We start from the raw sequence: 14,820 nt of genomic DNA on the forward strand, positions 1-14,820 counted from the left end.
GGTGGGCAGAATTTGAGTGGGTGTCTGAAAGGATTAATTTTCCTTCAAGGAAGAGTTGGAATGGTTGAACCCAATAAGACTGTACTGTATGTAACATTTTTTTCTTTTTATGTAATGAGTATAGTAGCCAGAGTCTTCTTCAGCATAATTGGCACATCATAGCTTTCTCATTATTGACTTGCATATTCAGGTACACTGTCCAGTTTGCCAGAATTTTGGTTGCTTTGTAGCTGGATTAAACAAGCTACTGTATATTTTAGTATATCGGATTACCCAGCATGACTGAACAGCCCAGATATATGGACTTGTAAAAAAAGTAACACTGTTGCATCTGTGGCATGTGAGGGTGTAAGTATAAAATGATCAGAGATTTTAATTATTTTAAGCTAGAGGATAATTGAATTGCTTCCTTCGATGTTATGCTGACCTATAGATAAGGTAATGCCACTTTTGAATTATTTGTAAGAATGACATGCATGTTATCATAGCACAGCGGTTTAAATGTGAAGTTGTGTCAGTAACTTGTAAAATTCTTAAAATCAGTTTGCAAGAGCCTTTAGTACTCAGAGTTTCTGGTACATTGGAACCTGTTTAAACTGACCCTTAAGTGTTCCAGATTCCTGCCCATTATTACTAGAATGATAGAACTTTCCCATTTTATATGGTAAATCTAACCCAAGAAGATAGGATTATGTGTAACGGATGAGGCTTGCAAAATTATTGGTAAAAAATCTTACACCCTAAGATAAGATTTCCCTAGCCTGTCCACACACATAGGGAAGCCTGTTTCTTGCCCATCACCTGATTTTTTTTGTTGACAAAGACTTCCAAATATGTTATTTTAAAAATCTGTGCACAGGTCTTGTCTCATTTTAGTGTTATTGGAGTCAAGTGAAAATAGTACTCATTCCATTTTGGGAGGTCACTTCAGAACTAAAAGGATCATTATCACTGTAATCTGCATGAAGCAATTGGAAGCATCCCACACATACATTTTATAGTCAACTACCTAAAATTAACTGCTGGGAGTTATGCAGAAGAGCACTTTGACCAGCAACCAAGGCAAATATAAATACTAAAACTTTTGTAGACCTTTTTCTTAAATGCCTTTAAAACAGTGTATAGAATTATATGTAATGAATTTTTAGTCTGATATTTGACCTGTCAATTGTTTTCTGTTCTCTCAGATGTTAATCCATATGTATCATTTCCCCACTTCCACTTTACCTCTTCTTTTTTTTTTTTTTTTTTTTTTTTTACACCTGTATCTTTGTTTTCCTGATATCCATATCTTTGAATTTTACATGCTTTCCTTGTTTCTATAGGGGCTTGTTAGAGTCAGTTACTGAGGAATTATTGCACAGGTAGGAATAAACACCTGACTACTACTACATGGCTTGCATCATACCCTCATATTCACAACATTATAAACTTGAGAAGGCATATACAGACCATTTCATCGAATATCGCCACAATAAAACCTACATTGGAGTACAAAACAATTTGTCATTATTTAGAAGAACAATTTTTGCACCTAGGTTATCTCTGGGCATTGAATTAATTATTAGTGGAATAATGAGTCTAGAAAGTAAAAACAGTGGACTGGAAAGTTATGCTAGAATGCTGATAGGCTTGAAGAATAAATAGCCTTATCATATTTTGATTGATATATGATTCTAATCATGAAAAGAAATTTTTTCATTACTATAAGGAAATCTGAATCCAGATACTCAGACTGTACATTTTTAAGTGATAATTCAATAAGACAGACCATCCCTCATTATAATGGTTTCCATGCAATCCTCAGGGTAGTGTTACCACCTTGTAAGGAGGTATATAATATATAATTTCTGCTCCTGAATACTGAAATGGGATCACAACCCAAACCTTCCTTATAACAGGGACCTTGTTATAGTGGCAGGACATACAGTGAGGGAGAGCTGTGTATATGTATATATATATACATGACTGAAAAAGAAGTGCACACAATTTTTATGGAATAAAAAGGTTACACATTTTAATATGTATAGCTTTTTTTGCTTCCTGTTTGCATGCAAAATGTGTGTCTTAACAGTATACTGGATATGAATATTATCAATTTACTTAAGTTCTGCTGAGGGCTGTTCATGTAAAACATACCTGGGACCCAAGGAAGGCACGTTTAATGTGGGGTACTCGGGCACAGATACAATTTAGAATTTTCTTAATATGAACTCTGTGAAATCAAAGTACCCTGTCATATATTTTTTTAAAAACTGCTTTCCCTGAGTACCATGCAAGTTTAAATGGAACAGACCTTATATACTTTGATAAATAATATACTCAACATTTATTACTCAAGATTGATAAAAAACTAACGTGCACTGGCTAACTGTGTGTATTTCTTTTTTTGTCACATATATACAACTTAAAATTGTATACAGTTTGAGCGTCATTTAAGCAATGCCTTTGAAATTTTCCAGTTCAGTCTGTTATATTGTAATTAATAGCTACCTTGATCTCTTGCTTTAGTTCTTTAGAGGCTAATTATAACTAGACTCATACCTATTAATCTTAAAGTGCACCTAATAAATAATACACATATTTACTTAGAATTTCCATATACTGTTTGTGTGGTAGAATTTAATATTAAAACAAACAGTAAAAACAAGTACAAGCTGCAAAAATTTTGCTTTGGCTCTGATCACATGATTTGTTCTCTTTTTATCATCTTCCAATGTTGCCATTGTTTAGTACTGAAAAGTCTATAATTTACCATTTAGCTTTTGTATGACATAATACTGGTAGAGGAAAAATTACTCCCAACAATATGCATATGCTTTTACATGTACCTTTAAAAAAAAAAAATAGTATATATATGCTTGGTGCTGGCTGCAGCATTCCTAACCAAACCAGAAATATGATATTGGCAGATAGTATTTATTACTTCATATGCAATGACAAAATTGAAACATATTGATAGGTATGTTCTCTTATGAAAGATGGGTCAAGGTCATTAAAATCAAGTATCACAAACAAAGGCAACTATCCATATGTTTGTTTATCCTATTCTGTCAATTTGGAAAATGATCACTTCACTCAAGATAAATTGAAGTAGCTAGTTGTAAATCCTGACTTTATATTTCTCCGTCAAATGCATTCCCTGATGAAATTAACATTAGGAAATAAATTCTGCTGCTTCAAAAATCTAGCCCTCCCAAATGACAAAACATTCTTTCTCGTCTATATGTAATATAGAAGAACTGAAGAAAACTTCTATATTACATACTCTTCCAGCAGTAGATGATTACTCATGTACTGCATTGTTACCTTGTTTAAGCTTTCACTGAGTAACACCATACCACTTTTGCCCTTGACAGACATCAAGATGTTCATTTATAGCCATCCATTCTTAAAATTAGGAATATATTGTGTTTTAAGGTTACCACAAGGTATTGGTAACTTTGTGTTGATATCTGCGTATTTTTGTAGTTTGTGGACTGTGTTATATCACTCAGCCACTCGGGACCCCACATATTTTTGTGGTTTGTGGACTGTGTTATATCACTCGGCCACTCAAGGCCCCACATATTTTTGTGGTTTGTGGACTGTGTTATATCACTTGGCCGCTCAAGGCCCCACATATTTTTGTGGTTTGTGGACTGTGTTATATCACTCGGCCACTCGGGGCCCCACATATTTTTGTGGTTTGTGGACTGTGTTATATCACTCGGCCACTCAAGGCCCCACATATTTTTGTGGTTTGTGGACTGTGTTATATCACTCGGCCACTCGGGGCCCCACATATTTTTGTGGTTTGTGGACTGTGTTATATCACTCGGCCACTCAAGGCCCCACATATTTTTGTAGTTTGTGGACTGTGTTATATCACTCGGCCACTCGGGGCCCCACATATTTTTGTGGTTTGTGGACTGTGTTTTGCAGATTTGATGAATCACACATGGTATTGTTGATACTTGATGTTTGTTCAGTTTACTTGCAATCACTGGCTTTATTTTCTCACTTTATTTAATAACGAGTACATTTATTGATTTAGTTGAGTTTTGATTTCCCATCATTTTGTCCCTTTTTTTGTTGTTTTAGTATTACAAAGGAAGAAAGTTCAAAGTCAGCAGAGACACCCATCAGGCATACCTCACCTGCACCAGATGTTCATTGATATGTTCATTGCCATCTTGTGGTGTTTCTTGTATGTGGTTTGAAGGAAAGAGAGAGATATGGGCAAAATCCATGGAGAATGATGCGTTGAGCATCCACACTAAGATGCCATCCATTAGCAGTGTAGTGGTAGATGCCATTATGGTCCTTCCATACCAGGGTTTGAGCAATGCTTTCTGTAACCATAACATCCAACCAGCTAGAGGCAGAAGATTTGGGTGCTTACCATTTCCAACCCAGGTGCTGCTCAATGGGGTGACTTGTACAGGAGGTGAAATCACAGTTGTTAGCTTCAGTGCAGTTTATACCTAACAAGGACAATCCCCTATGATCACGTGGATGGCATTCAGCTGTAAAGTACCAGTTGAGGAGATTTATTAAATTTTGTTGCCATCTAAGAGCCTACAGCTGCTTTCAGCGAGCCAAACATATAAGGTTGAAGCCTCTATAGACACTGTGGATGGGAACAAGCACACTATTTTCCATTGACTGTGAGAGTCGTAACAAATTGAGGACATTTACGACCATCTGTGTGACAAATTCCAAGGCTTCTTATCAGAGAACCTCTTGAAAGCATCATTTTCTACCCATTCTTTGAACACACTCTGAAATGTACATTGTTGATTTCTGAGTCTTTATAAGAAGATTGTGGTGGTGAATGTGATGACTTTGCAGTTCAGTAAGATTAATCACACTGACTTCCAAACTTGAAATAAGATGGCCACATCATCGATGTTCAATTTCACATTCTTAGCAGATTCTTGTGCTGAATAAAAATCATGAAATGAACATGCATGGGAGATTAAGGCTTGCATCACTCAATGGCCAGTGCCTTATGGCTACCTTCTTTCTTGATTTAGTTTCCTTTCTTCACTCTTTATCACATCGTTTGCTCATTGCATTTAGTTTGCTACTGTCATTCAGCAGATGTAATAAGGGTATTTTGATGCAGGTAGTACAAGAGCTGCTTCTCTAAGTTTCCTTACTTTCTGTTTTGCACACATTAATCACAAGCACAATGGAGAGATATCTGTATACAAAGGAGAGAAGACTAAATTAAGCTCAACAACAGCAGTTCCAACCACAACCTAATGTCAGGTCCCTCAGCTTAGGAAGCAGTAGAATGAAGGGTGACAGGACAGGAAACCAAGTTTCCTTCACTAAGCCTCCCAAGAGCTACCAATGACTTCCACCTTGACCACACATCAACAACCAGTAGGTACCAGACTGCTTCATTTTTCGTAAGCTTGAATTGACCTTTTTCTGCATTATGATTAGTGATCCAAGTTGTTTTGGAATGGATTCAAATTTTTGTTTATCCAGCCCTCTTCTCTTTCATCTTCTTCTATGACATGTTTTGAAGGAGATCAGCTCCTTATTCTAATTCTTATTAGTGTGTGATAGAGATTGTCTGCAGAATGGACTCTCCATAGGTTTATTCTGGTGCCAAAAGTCATAAGAAAGATCAAGCAGCCCCAGTCTCAGGGTTTTCATTCCTGACTGGGGAGGATTCTCCTACATGCCTGACTCAGAGAGCCATGAAATTTGTCATATTCAGACATCATGCTAAAAAAAAACTCTTCAAATTGCTGGACAACTTTGACACAGAATAGCCTAGGTCACTAATCATGTTTGCCAAGTGGAACCTTTTGTTGTTTCTGACATGGCTTATTTAAGAAAAGTTCCGGTCACTGACCACCTGCCTGAAGCTTCTGTCTTACAAAATGTCTTACAAAACATGGTTTTTGATAGATGTTGCTTTGGCATTCAGGATGAGTCTTATGTCATGCCCATTTGATGAACCCAAACTATATCCATTTTAGATTGGATGATTTTTTGAACCTTGTGATGCAACTCATCTTCATAGCCAAGAACAGATTACCATCTGCAAGCCATCAGAAGGTGCTCATTCATTTGCTTTCCTTGATTGGTACATCAAGAGAGGCATAGAAACAGTCTTGGTGCCTACAATGCTGCTTTTTCTTGCATAAGCCCAAACTATGACATAACTACTTGAGTTAGAGCATCTGGACTTTAATGGGTAAAACATCCAGTTTACTCTAAGTCCCACAACTCTTGAGATTTGAGCAGTCTCAGCATTTGAATCTGAGACATCATGGAAGCTGTAACACAGCCACACCCTAGAAGGATACCTTTGGTAGAAGTAGGAAGCCCAGGCATTTCCTCCTATTACCTATTCTCACAATGTTAATGTGATTGAAGAATTATGGAATGGAGAAAGTTACCTTATAGTAAATTGTGTTTTTCCAGTAACGCTTTCCAAATCACAGTAGAATTTAGCTCTCTCAGCTCTCACAGTGTGAGTGCCCATATTCTTTTTTCACTTAAGCTAGGTTAACATGCGGTATATGGGTAGCTACCTAGTGATGGGAAGATGATGTAATTTGAAAGAGTTATTTCTTGTCTTTGGAAAAGGGGGAGGGATGCTGGATTCAAGAAAAACTGGAGTTTTTATATTAAGGTTAATGTGATTATGAAAGTATTCTCAGAGAAAGACATGTCTTCATTTCTTCAGAGGAATATAGCTCATTTTTGTACTGATGAATTAAGATCAGAAAGACATTTGTCACATGCAAAATTATGCCTATATTGTAACTCACTAATCATCAAATTTATATCATTGTTGTATAAAAGTAATCCATTTAATTTCAAACAATATATATATTAATGATATACTATGCATGCATACACCAAGTTGTGAATATTGCCGATAGCAAACTACATATTAGAAATGTCAGAATTGCCTTATATGAAGTACATATTATTTTGTGATCTTGGGAAACAAAAAGCATTTGATTAACCCATCTTCTTTTGCATTTAAGTTGGATACATGTACTTAAGTTATGTCTTCCTGCTAATGTGTCCATTAGAAATGTATCCTAAAGTCATTTATAAATAGACTCCTATTTTAAGATTGAATGGTTCAGTGAAGACAATTGCTTGGCATGTATTAACTGAGAATGCCTTGGCATTTTGTGCTGATCTTTTATTTCTTGATTTTGACATTCATTGTTGGTAATAAGAATCATGATGTTAGAAAATATATAAGATTCCCTGATCAAGGCAGTCTTGAAGTTTCTGGTATGATCCAATTGTTAATATAACACCACCAAGAAACCCCAGTAATGTTCTGAAATAAGTTTTTAGACATTCACCAAATAATGTGACATGGAAACCATGTTTATTTACCTTGCATAGGATATTCCCTAAATAATGTAGCACTGGGACAAAAATTATTTATCTTGCACAGGACATTCACCAAAGAAGGTGGCATTGGGATCATACCTATTTACCTTGCATAGGATATCCACCAGATAAGGTGGCATTGGTATCATACCTATTTACCTTGCATAGGATGTCCACCAAATAAGGTGGCATTGGGATCATACCTATTTACCTTGCATAGGATATTCACTAAATAATGTAGCACTGGGACAACAATTATTTATCTTGCACAGGACATTCACCAAAGAAGGTGGCATTGGGATCGTACCTATTTACCTTGCATAGGATATCCACTAAATAAGGTGGCATTGGGATCATACCTATTTACCTTGCATAGGATGTCCACCAAATAAGGTGGCATTGGGATCATACCTATTTACCTTGCATAGGATATCCACTAAATAAGGTGGCATTGGGATCTAGCCTATTTGCCTTGCATAGGACATTCACCAAATAAGGTGGCATTGGGATCATACCTATTTACCTTGCATAGGATATCCACCAAATAAGGTGGCATTGGGATCATACCTATTTACCTTGCATAGGATATCCACTAAATAAGGTGGCATTGGGATCATACCTATTTACCTTGCATAGGATATCCACTAAATAAGGTGGCATTGGGATCATACCTATTTACCTTGCATAGGATATCCACTAAATAAGGTGGCACTGGGATCTAGCCTATTTGCCTTGCATAGGACATTCACCAAATAAGGTGGCATTGGGATCATGCCGATTTACCTTGCATAGGATGTCCACCAAATAAGGTGGCATTGGGATCATGTATATTTACCTTGCATAGGACATCCACCAAATAAGGTGGCATTGGGATCATGTATATTTACCTAGTATTGCTCTTCAGTGTGTGCCATGTAGACAGTGTACAGTCATGACTAGAATGTTGTTCAGGACATGAATGTTTATTGTATAATATTATTCATGATAGAAATCACATGGTCTACAGAGCATTCCAGGATATCAAGATTGAACTTGATTTTTTGAGTCTATAAGAGTAGTCAATCCAGATGCTTGATTATTTACTTGAAAACAGCAGATTAGATTATTTCCTTATTTCATAGGACATATTTTTATGTTTCTTCTTTAAATATGTTACCTAAGCGTAATTCCCTAGGAGAACTACTACTACCTTGCAAATCCAGCCATCCCAGATAAAACTTTTAGCTAAAAAGAGCTAGAAACTATCAGCCCACCCAGTTGGCAATCAGGCATAGTGATCTCCCCTTGACATAGGGATTGGCTGCAAAACCCATGAATATCTCAATTACTGCTAATGCTGAGAAGCATGCTCTCTCTTTTGCGAGAGACCTTGCAGAAGCAAGAATCAACATGTTAGAAGTTCTTGGAGTTCTCACTTCATAAAGGAAAGTATACTCCATCAATATTTCAAACTTGTCTCTTTCTATCTCGATAAAGTTCTTCCTTTACACTTTTAGCCTCACTTTGTCATCTGTACACATTTAATTGTACTTAGGCACTTGCACAGATAGCCTATGCGACTTCTCAAATAAGTTTGGTCTGTATTTTTATAATGTTAACATGCAAATCCCTGATACCTATAGAAAACTCTTAATACATGTATAATTCCACAGTGACTGGCTACATACAGGTGAATTTTCTCTGCTAATACATTTAGTGTCCGGACACCATGCTTCATGGAATTTACCAGTATGGGTTGTCATTGAACCTCGCACAGGTGGTATGGTGAATTATTTTGGTAAAATTGACCTGTTATTGTCTTTGTATTGCTATAAGGCATAGCTCTGCACCAACTTTCTGTTCAATAATAAGAGAAAAGTGCAGAGCTACAACAGGTTTATATGTTCAGCTCTATTTGTCTTGCAAGTTAGACCATGGGCAAAGTGCATACAAGCATGACTAAGGATGAAGATACTATTTTTGGCAGATAAGGGAGATAAATCAACAGTGACTCTCCAGTTTCAAAACACCGGAAAATCAACACGATGAAGACAGCCCTGGCACCTATGTCACTACCTCAGGGCTCCTCATTACTGGCTCAACTTTTAGGCCTTACCTCCTCAGGGTTCCACTTTACAGCTCTTGATACACGGAGCAGTCACATAGATCAAACATTCTGTAACCTATCCCAACATTATGACTCTGACACAATCCTACATGGCCTTGACTGTCCTAGGCTTACTACAAGGGATCTTCAGAGACAAAGACCTCAACTGAATAAGTTCTGGCAATCAGTCTGTTATCCAGTCTGTCGAACCCAGTGTATAAAGGCAATTATGGAATCCAGTCTAACCCACATATAGCCTCTCTGCACTCTCCATTTACAATGACTAGCTAAGTACCTCAGACTCCGACATATGCCACGTCTTATTTCACTAAACCCTAGGGCAGTAGAAGGGACTCTTTAATTGGTGACTGATTGCAAATCACCATTTCTGCTTCAGGCGCTACACAAGTTTTGTCAGTGGCAGACCTAAACACTCTTCGCCAGCAAACTTGTGTGAAATATGATGGCCACATCAATGATGCTCAACTTTGTGCAAGAAATGTCAGCCTCATCTCATGTAAGCAGATATGACGATGCTTGCTCGCAGGCTTCTTCACTTCCTGACCTCGCTTTGTTGTGGGAAGAATCAGCCTCTAGTGTTGAAGTTTTTGCCTTTTACTTCTGAAGTTCTGCTGTCCTCTTCCTTCCTTATCAATCACCTGGACCAGAGCTCCAGCATCTGTTGATCTTATACCAGAAAGGAAGAATCCAACTTCAGATCATTTCTGCAGTCTGGCAGGATCACAGACAATTTGAATGGTTTACATCAGCATCAGTTGTTTCTTTTTCTCACAAAATGCCTTTTATCATCTTTTTGTCATCAGTTCTACTATTGCCATAGACCAGCTTTTCATTCAGAAACCCATCAGTTGACACGGACATCACAGCTTTGGAGATGACTAAATCAAACCCAGTTCATAAGGGTCGAAGATCATTCAGTGCCACTCAACAGTTGGTCTGCAATGTGGTAGCTGTGGGCTTTATGTTGGACTTGATGGCTAGCTTCCAACGGGCAGAACAGATCTTATCTCTTTCTCTGGATTCCATGGTACATGCATGGAAGTCAGTCTGCAGAATGGCCCGGGTCTGGAACAGAGCTGCTCAACATACTTTTGGCCAATGCCATCACAGCATCTGCAAATTTATAATTGGTGGAATGAGACGGATTACAACCATTATCATTGAATCTACTTTTTAATGGCCAGATCAATAAAATATACCAACAGACCACTAAAGAGACAAATTTTCCCACCCCTTAACTCTAACACCTATACAGGGATGTTTCAGGAAACTAACACAAACCTCAGACAACTTGTCTTATGTCGTCATGTTGTAAACCACTGTTCTCGCAAACCAGATGGGCAAAAGACAGATCACTTATGCCAAAGTTTCTCCTCACAACCACCACCATCTCTCACACAATAACCTTGTGTCCACACCACCCTTCCCAGATCCCAATAGGAGACAGGCTTCAGTTCTTTGCTGCCAAATGGGACAAGATTTGCCACAATGATGATTGGACTCGGCAAGTGGTTTCTGAGGGATTCTGCATCACTTTCACAACACCTTCTTGTCTTTCTAGAGTCCCATCACCTACAACATTCCAACAGATCCATTTAAAGCCACCACCATGCTGCAAGAAATAAAAGACCTTCCACAGAATAGGATAATAGGAATCATTCAGAATATAAATGCCCGTTATTTTATTCTGGACATTTATTTGGTCCGAAAGGCAAATGGCACTCTACATCCTGTCATTGACCTAAGTACCCTCAATCAATTCATTCATGCTCCTTGGTTCTTGATGGAAATACCATGGTGTATTTTGAATGCTGTTCAAGAGGGAGACTTCACATTCAGTGTGGACTTGAAGATACAAATCTTCATGTCCCTATTCATAAGGCTTCCAGGATGTTTCTGTGTTTTGCCTACACTGTTGTCATTTATCAGTTCCAAGAATTCCCATGTGAACTCAACATCAGTCCATGGGGCTTCACTTGTCTGATAAACCGTATCATGGCTCATGTCTGGATCATCTCCAAGGTTACCTGGACAACATCCTGCAGAAACATCAGGTGAGTTATATATTAGAAAATAAGATGATAACCCTTGTCACACTGCTCACTGTCTGGGTTCCCTTGTCAGCAAGGACAAACCGACCTAGTACCGTCTCAACAATTTGTTCATCTAGGCATGAAAGTCAGTGCACAGGTAGACAGAGTATATCTCCCTCAGGAACAGAAACTGAAATTGAGACCATGGTAGCTTCTTTACTTTCGATGGAATCTCTCTCTGTATAGGAATTCCTTTGCCTTCTAGGCTTACTCAGTGCGGCAGTGGAACTCGTCATCCAAAGGTCACCTTTGTATACGCCAGTTACATATGATTCTTTGATGCCAATGGAAGCCAAAAGTTTGCCCACTGGACTAACTGTTCCCCATTTGCACAAATATGAGGTACCATCTGTAGACTTGGAGCAATCTAAGTTGGCTCACAGCTGGTATATGGATGCAAGTACAGAAAGCTGGGGGGGGAGGCACACCTGCTAACGCCTTTGCCGGAAGACATTGGAGTTTTGTCTTCCCAGGACTGGCACCTGCATATCAATATCATCGAGATGAAGGTCATTTTGAAAGCCTTTCACTGGTGGCAGGAATTTTTAACTGGAAAGGGAGTCCTTATTTTTTCCAAGAACTCTACAGTGGTGATTTATCTCAAATTGCAAGGAGGAATGCAAGTCCCTAGACATTTATATTGGTGTGGAACTTGATAAAGTTGTGTCATCAACAATGAATCCAAGACCAAGTCCATCATATTCCTGGATGTCTAAATGCATTAGCAGATTCTTTGTCCCAAAACAATCAGGTTACAGAGACAAAATGGTCTCTCCATTCCTCAGTTTCATTCAGATATGCACCTGATGGAACCAACCAATGGTTGACCTGTTAATGATAGGTGGAATATCAAGCTCCCAACCTTTGTCTCATCAGTCCAAGATCCAAAAGCCTGGACAGCCTGACTCTTTGATGAGAAAAAGTTAGCATCAGACACATTCAAAGGTAAAAACTGCATGATCGCTGACATCTTTCTTCATCATGGAAGAGAGAAAATCAGACAAACCAAAGACATATCATACTTCTTCTCCAACTTTGATTATGCATGGCCATAAACATTGGCTGTGCCCAAAGTGGAACCTATCTTGGGTACTAACCTGGCTGAACAAAACACCTTTTGAACCTCCTTCAAGGGTATCTTTGTCTCACCTTTTATACAAGACCTGCTCCTTTATCACATTAGCAATGGCAGGCAGAATCAGCAAAATACATGCCCTGTCAGGGGACCCAAATAAGATGCCGTTCTGACAAGTCATGATCAGTTTCACTTACAATGGTTCCCTCTTTCATCTCCAAGAGCTGGCTACCATCCATGGTTAACCAGACCTTTGTAGTGAAATCATGGTCTAGTCTGAACACTTCCACTCAAGGCCACCTACAAGATCCAGTATGAACTTTGAAGTGGTATCTTACAGCAGCCAACCCATTGCACTGGCGGAGGTCATGCCTATTTTTACCTCCCAAATAGGGACATGACAAGATAACCACACAGACCCATTCTTCCTGGATTATTTTGTTGTTGTTGTTGTTCTAGGGTTTAACGCCATTTTTCAGCACAAGATAGGCCATATATGGCGGCCAGTATAACTGGTGGAGGAAGAACCCTGGAAAACCCAGGAAAGAACCACCGACCCACGAGAAGCTACTGGCAGGCTTTCCCACGTACCCACGCTAGCCGAGCCTTGGACTCGAACATATGCAGACAGAGGTGAGATGGCAGTGATCCGGAACGGTGAGCGCTTTAGACCACTTGGCCACTCGGGGCCCCCTTCCTGGATTAAATAGGTTGTTTACTCTTTATATTGAGAAATAACTCCAACTCAGATGGCATTGCTACCATTTCAGCTCATGAGGTTAGAGGCATTGCCAGAAGCATTGCCTTTGACTGGAACTGTTTTCTGATATTATCCATGCCTTGGGAAGGAGATCTGAGTCCAAATTTTACTTCAGAGATCCTTCATGCCAAAGAGTTCAGATAGATGTGGTGGGATCTTTTGCCATGTTGCAACAGGTCTCCTGTGTCTTATGGTCATTCAACAGCTTCATAAGACGCAGCTTCACAACTTCCAGTGGATTTATGGGAGGGAAAAGTTTCCTCTTTTGAAGCTGCTCCCCTGACAGATGGAGTCTTCTCCAGTCAGGTTACCTAGAAGCTGTCTCACATACATTGGGGATCAGCAATGGCATCTCCAGGGTAAGAGGATGTACCTCCCTCCACCTCTTACTTATTCTTCTAAGGTATTATGATTGGGTAATGTATTTAAAGAAGAAACCAATTTTTTCAAAAAATGTTTATTTGTGAAAACTTACCCAATCATAATATACATACATCCTCCCCACCTCTCCACGGTTACATCTATATAGACAGCATGCCTTATGCTCCAATAGTACCTGAGATATTCACGAGTTTGTGCCACCAATATTCAGGGGAGATCACTCTGCCCAACTGCCACCTACGTCTGCAAATAACTTTTAGCTCATTGTAGCTAAAAGTTTTATCTAGGAGGGCTGGATTTGCAAGGTTGTAGTTGTCCTCCTAAGGTATTATGATTGGGTAGGTATTCACAAAGAAACATATTTTACTAGAATAAATTAGTTTCACAGATTCAGCTATTGCTCCAGGGTGCAAAACAGACAACAATGCTATAATTTGAACCTTAGCTTTATCTACATTATCCAGAGGTCATGGTATTGGAAATTCATTGCAAAACTTCTAAGACAAAAGGAATACACCATTATGATTAAAAATGTATTATAAATACAGTTAAAGATTATCATCTTGAGGGTGACAAAAATGATTTGCTGAATTAAAGCTAATGTATAAAGAGCCGCTTTAAAAAAAATTCCTAAATGAAAATTAGAACTGACACAAGTGCATATTCACAGGCAAAAGCAAAAGAAAAAAAATAGATGTCTAAAGAATGAAAACTGAATATATAATTTTAAACAAATCACAATCAAAGAAGTGTTGCAAAGGTTACAGCACAAATAAATAATAAACAAACCAAATTAGAAGAAATAAGGAAAAACATATTGAAGGAGTATTATTAAGACAAAAGCAAGATGATATGAATTAAGAATACTTTTTTAATTCCTGGAAAAGAGAAAATACACTATCAAAATGACAAGTGTTTGTGTGATTTGGATTTTTAACATAGCTTTAACAATTTTCTAGTCATATCACTATGATGTCTGCCATGTGGCAGTTTATAGTGATGTCTAGCACTGGGGCATCATGCTGCAGACATTTAGCAT

The 14,820-nt window shown here is 38.3% G+C and overlaps 1 protein-coding gene across 8 annotated transcripts in view; it reads left to right on the forward strand.

Moving 5' to 3' along the window:
* LOC149808515 (mitogen-activated protein kinase kinase kinase kinase 5-like) overlaps positions 1-14,820 on the forward strand; it is a 213,566-nt gene that overhangs the window by 56,083 nt on the left and 142,663 nt on the right. For 5 of the 8 annotated variants that reach the window (XM_089978310.1, XM_089978325.1, XM_089978318.1 and 2 more), the window contains one exon: positions 1,326-1,364. The exons of the other annotated variants lie outside the window; for them this stretch is intronic. In XM_089978310.1, coding sequence (XP_089834436.1) covers positions 1,326-1,364 — 39 coding nt within the window. The remainder of the gene's footprint in view (positions 1-1,325; positions 1,365-14,820) is intronic. 8 annotated transcript variants of the gene reach the window in all.

The sequence above is a fragment of the Sinohyriopsis cumingii genome, chromosome 1 (assembly GCF_028554795.1).
Source record: "Sinohyriopsis cumingii isolate HCF-2022 chromosome 1, ASM2855479v2, whole genome shotgun sequence".
Lineage (NCBI taxonomy): Eukaryota > Metazoa > Mollusca > Bivalvia > Unionida > Unionidae > Sinohyriopsis > Sinohyriopsis cumingii.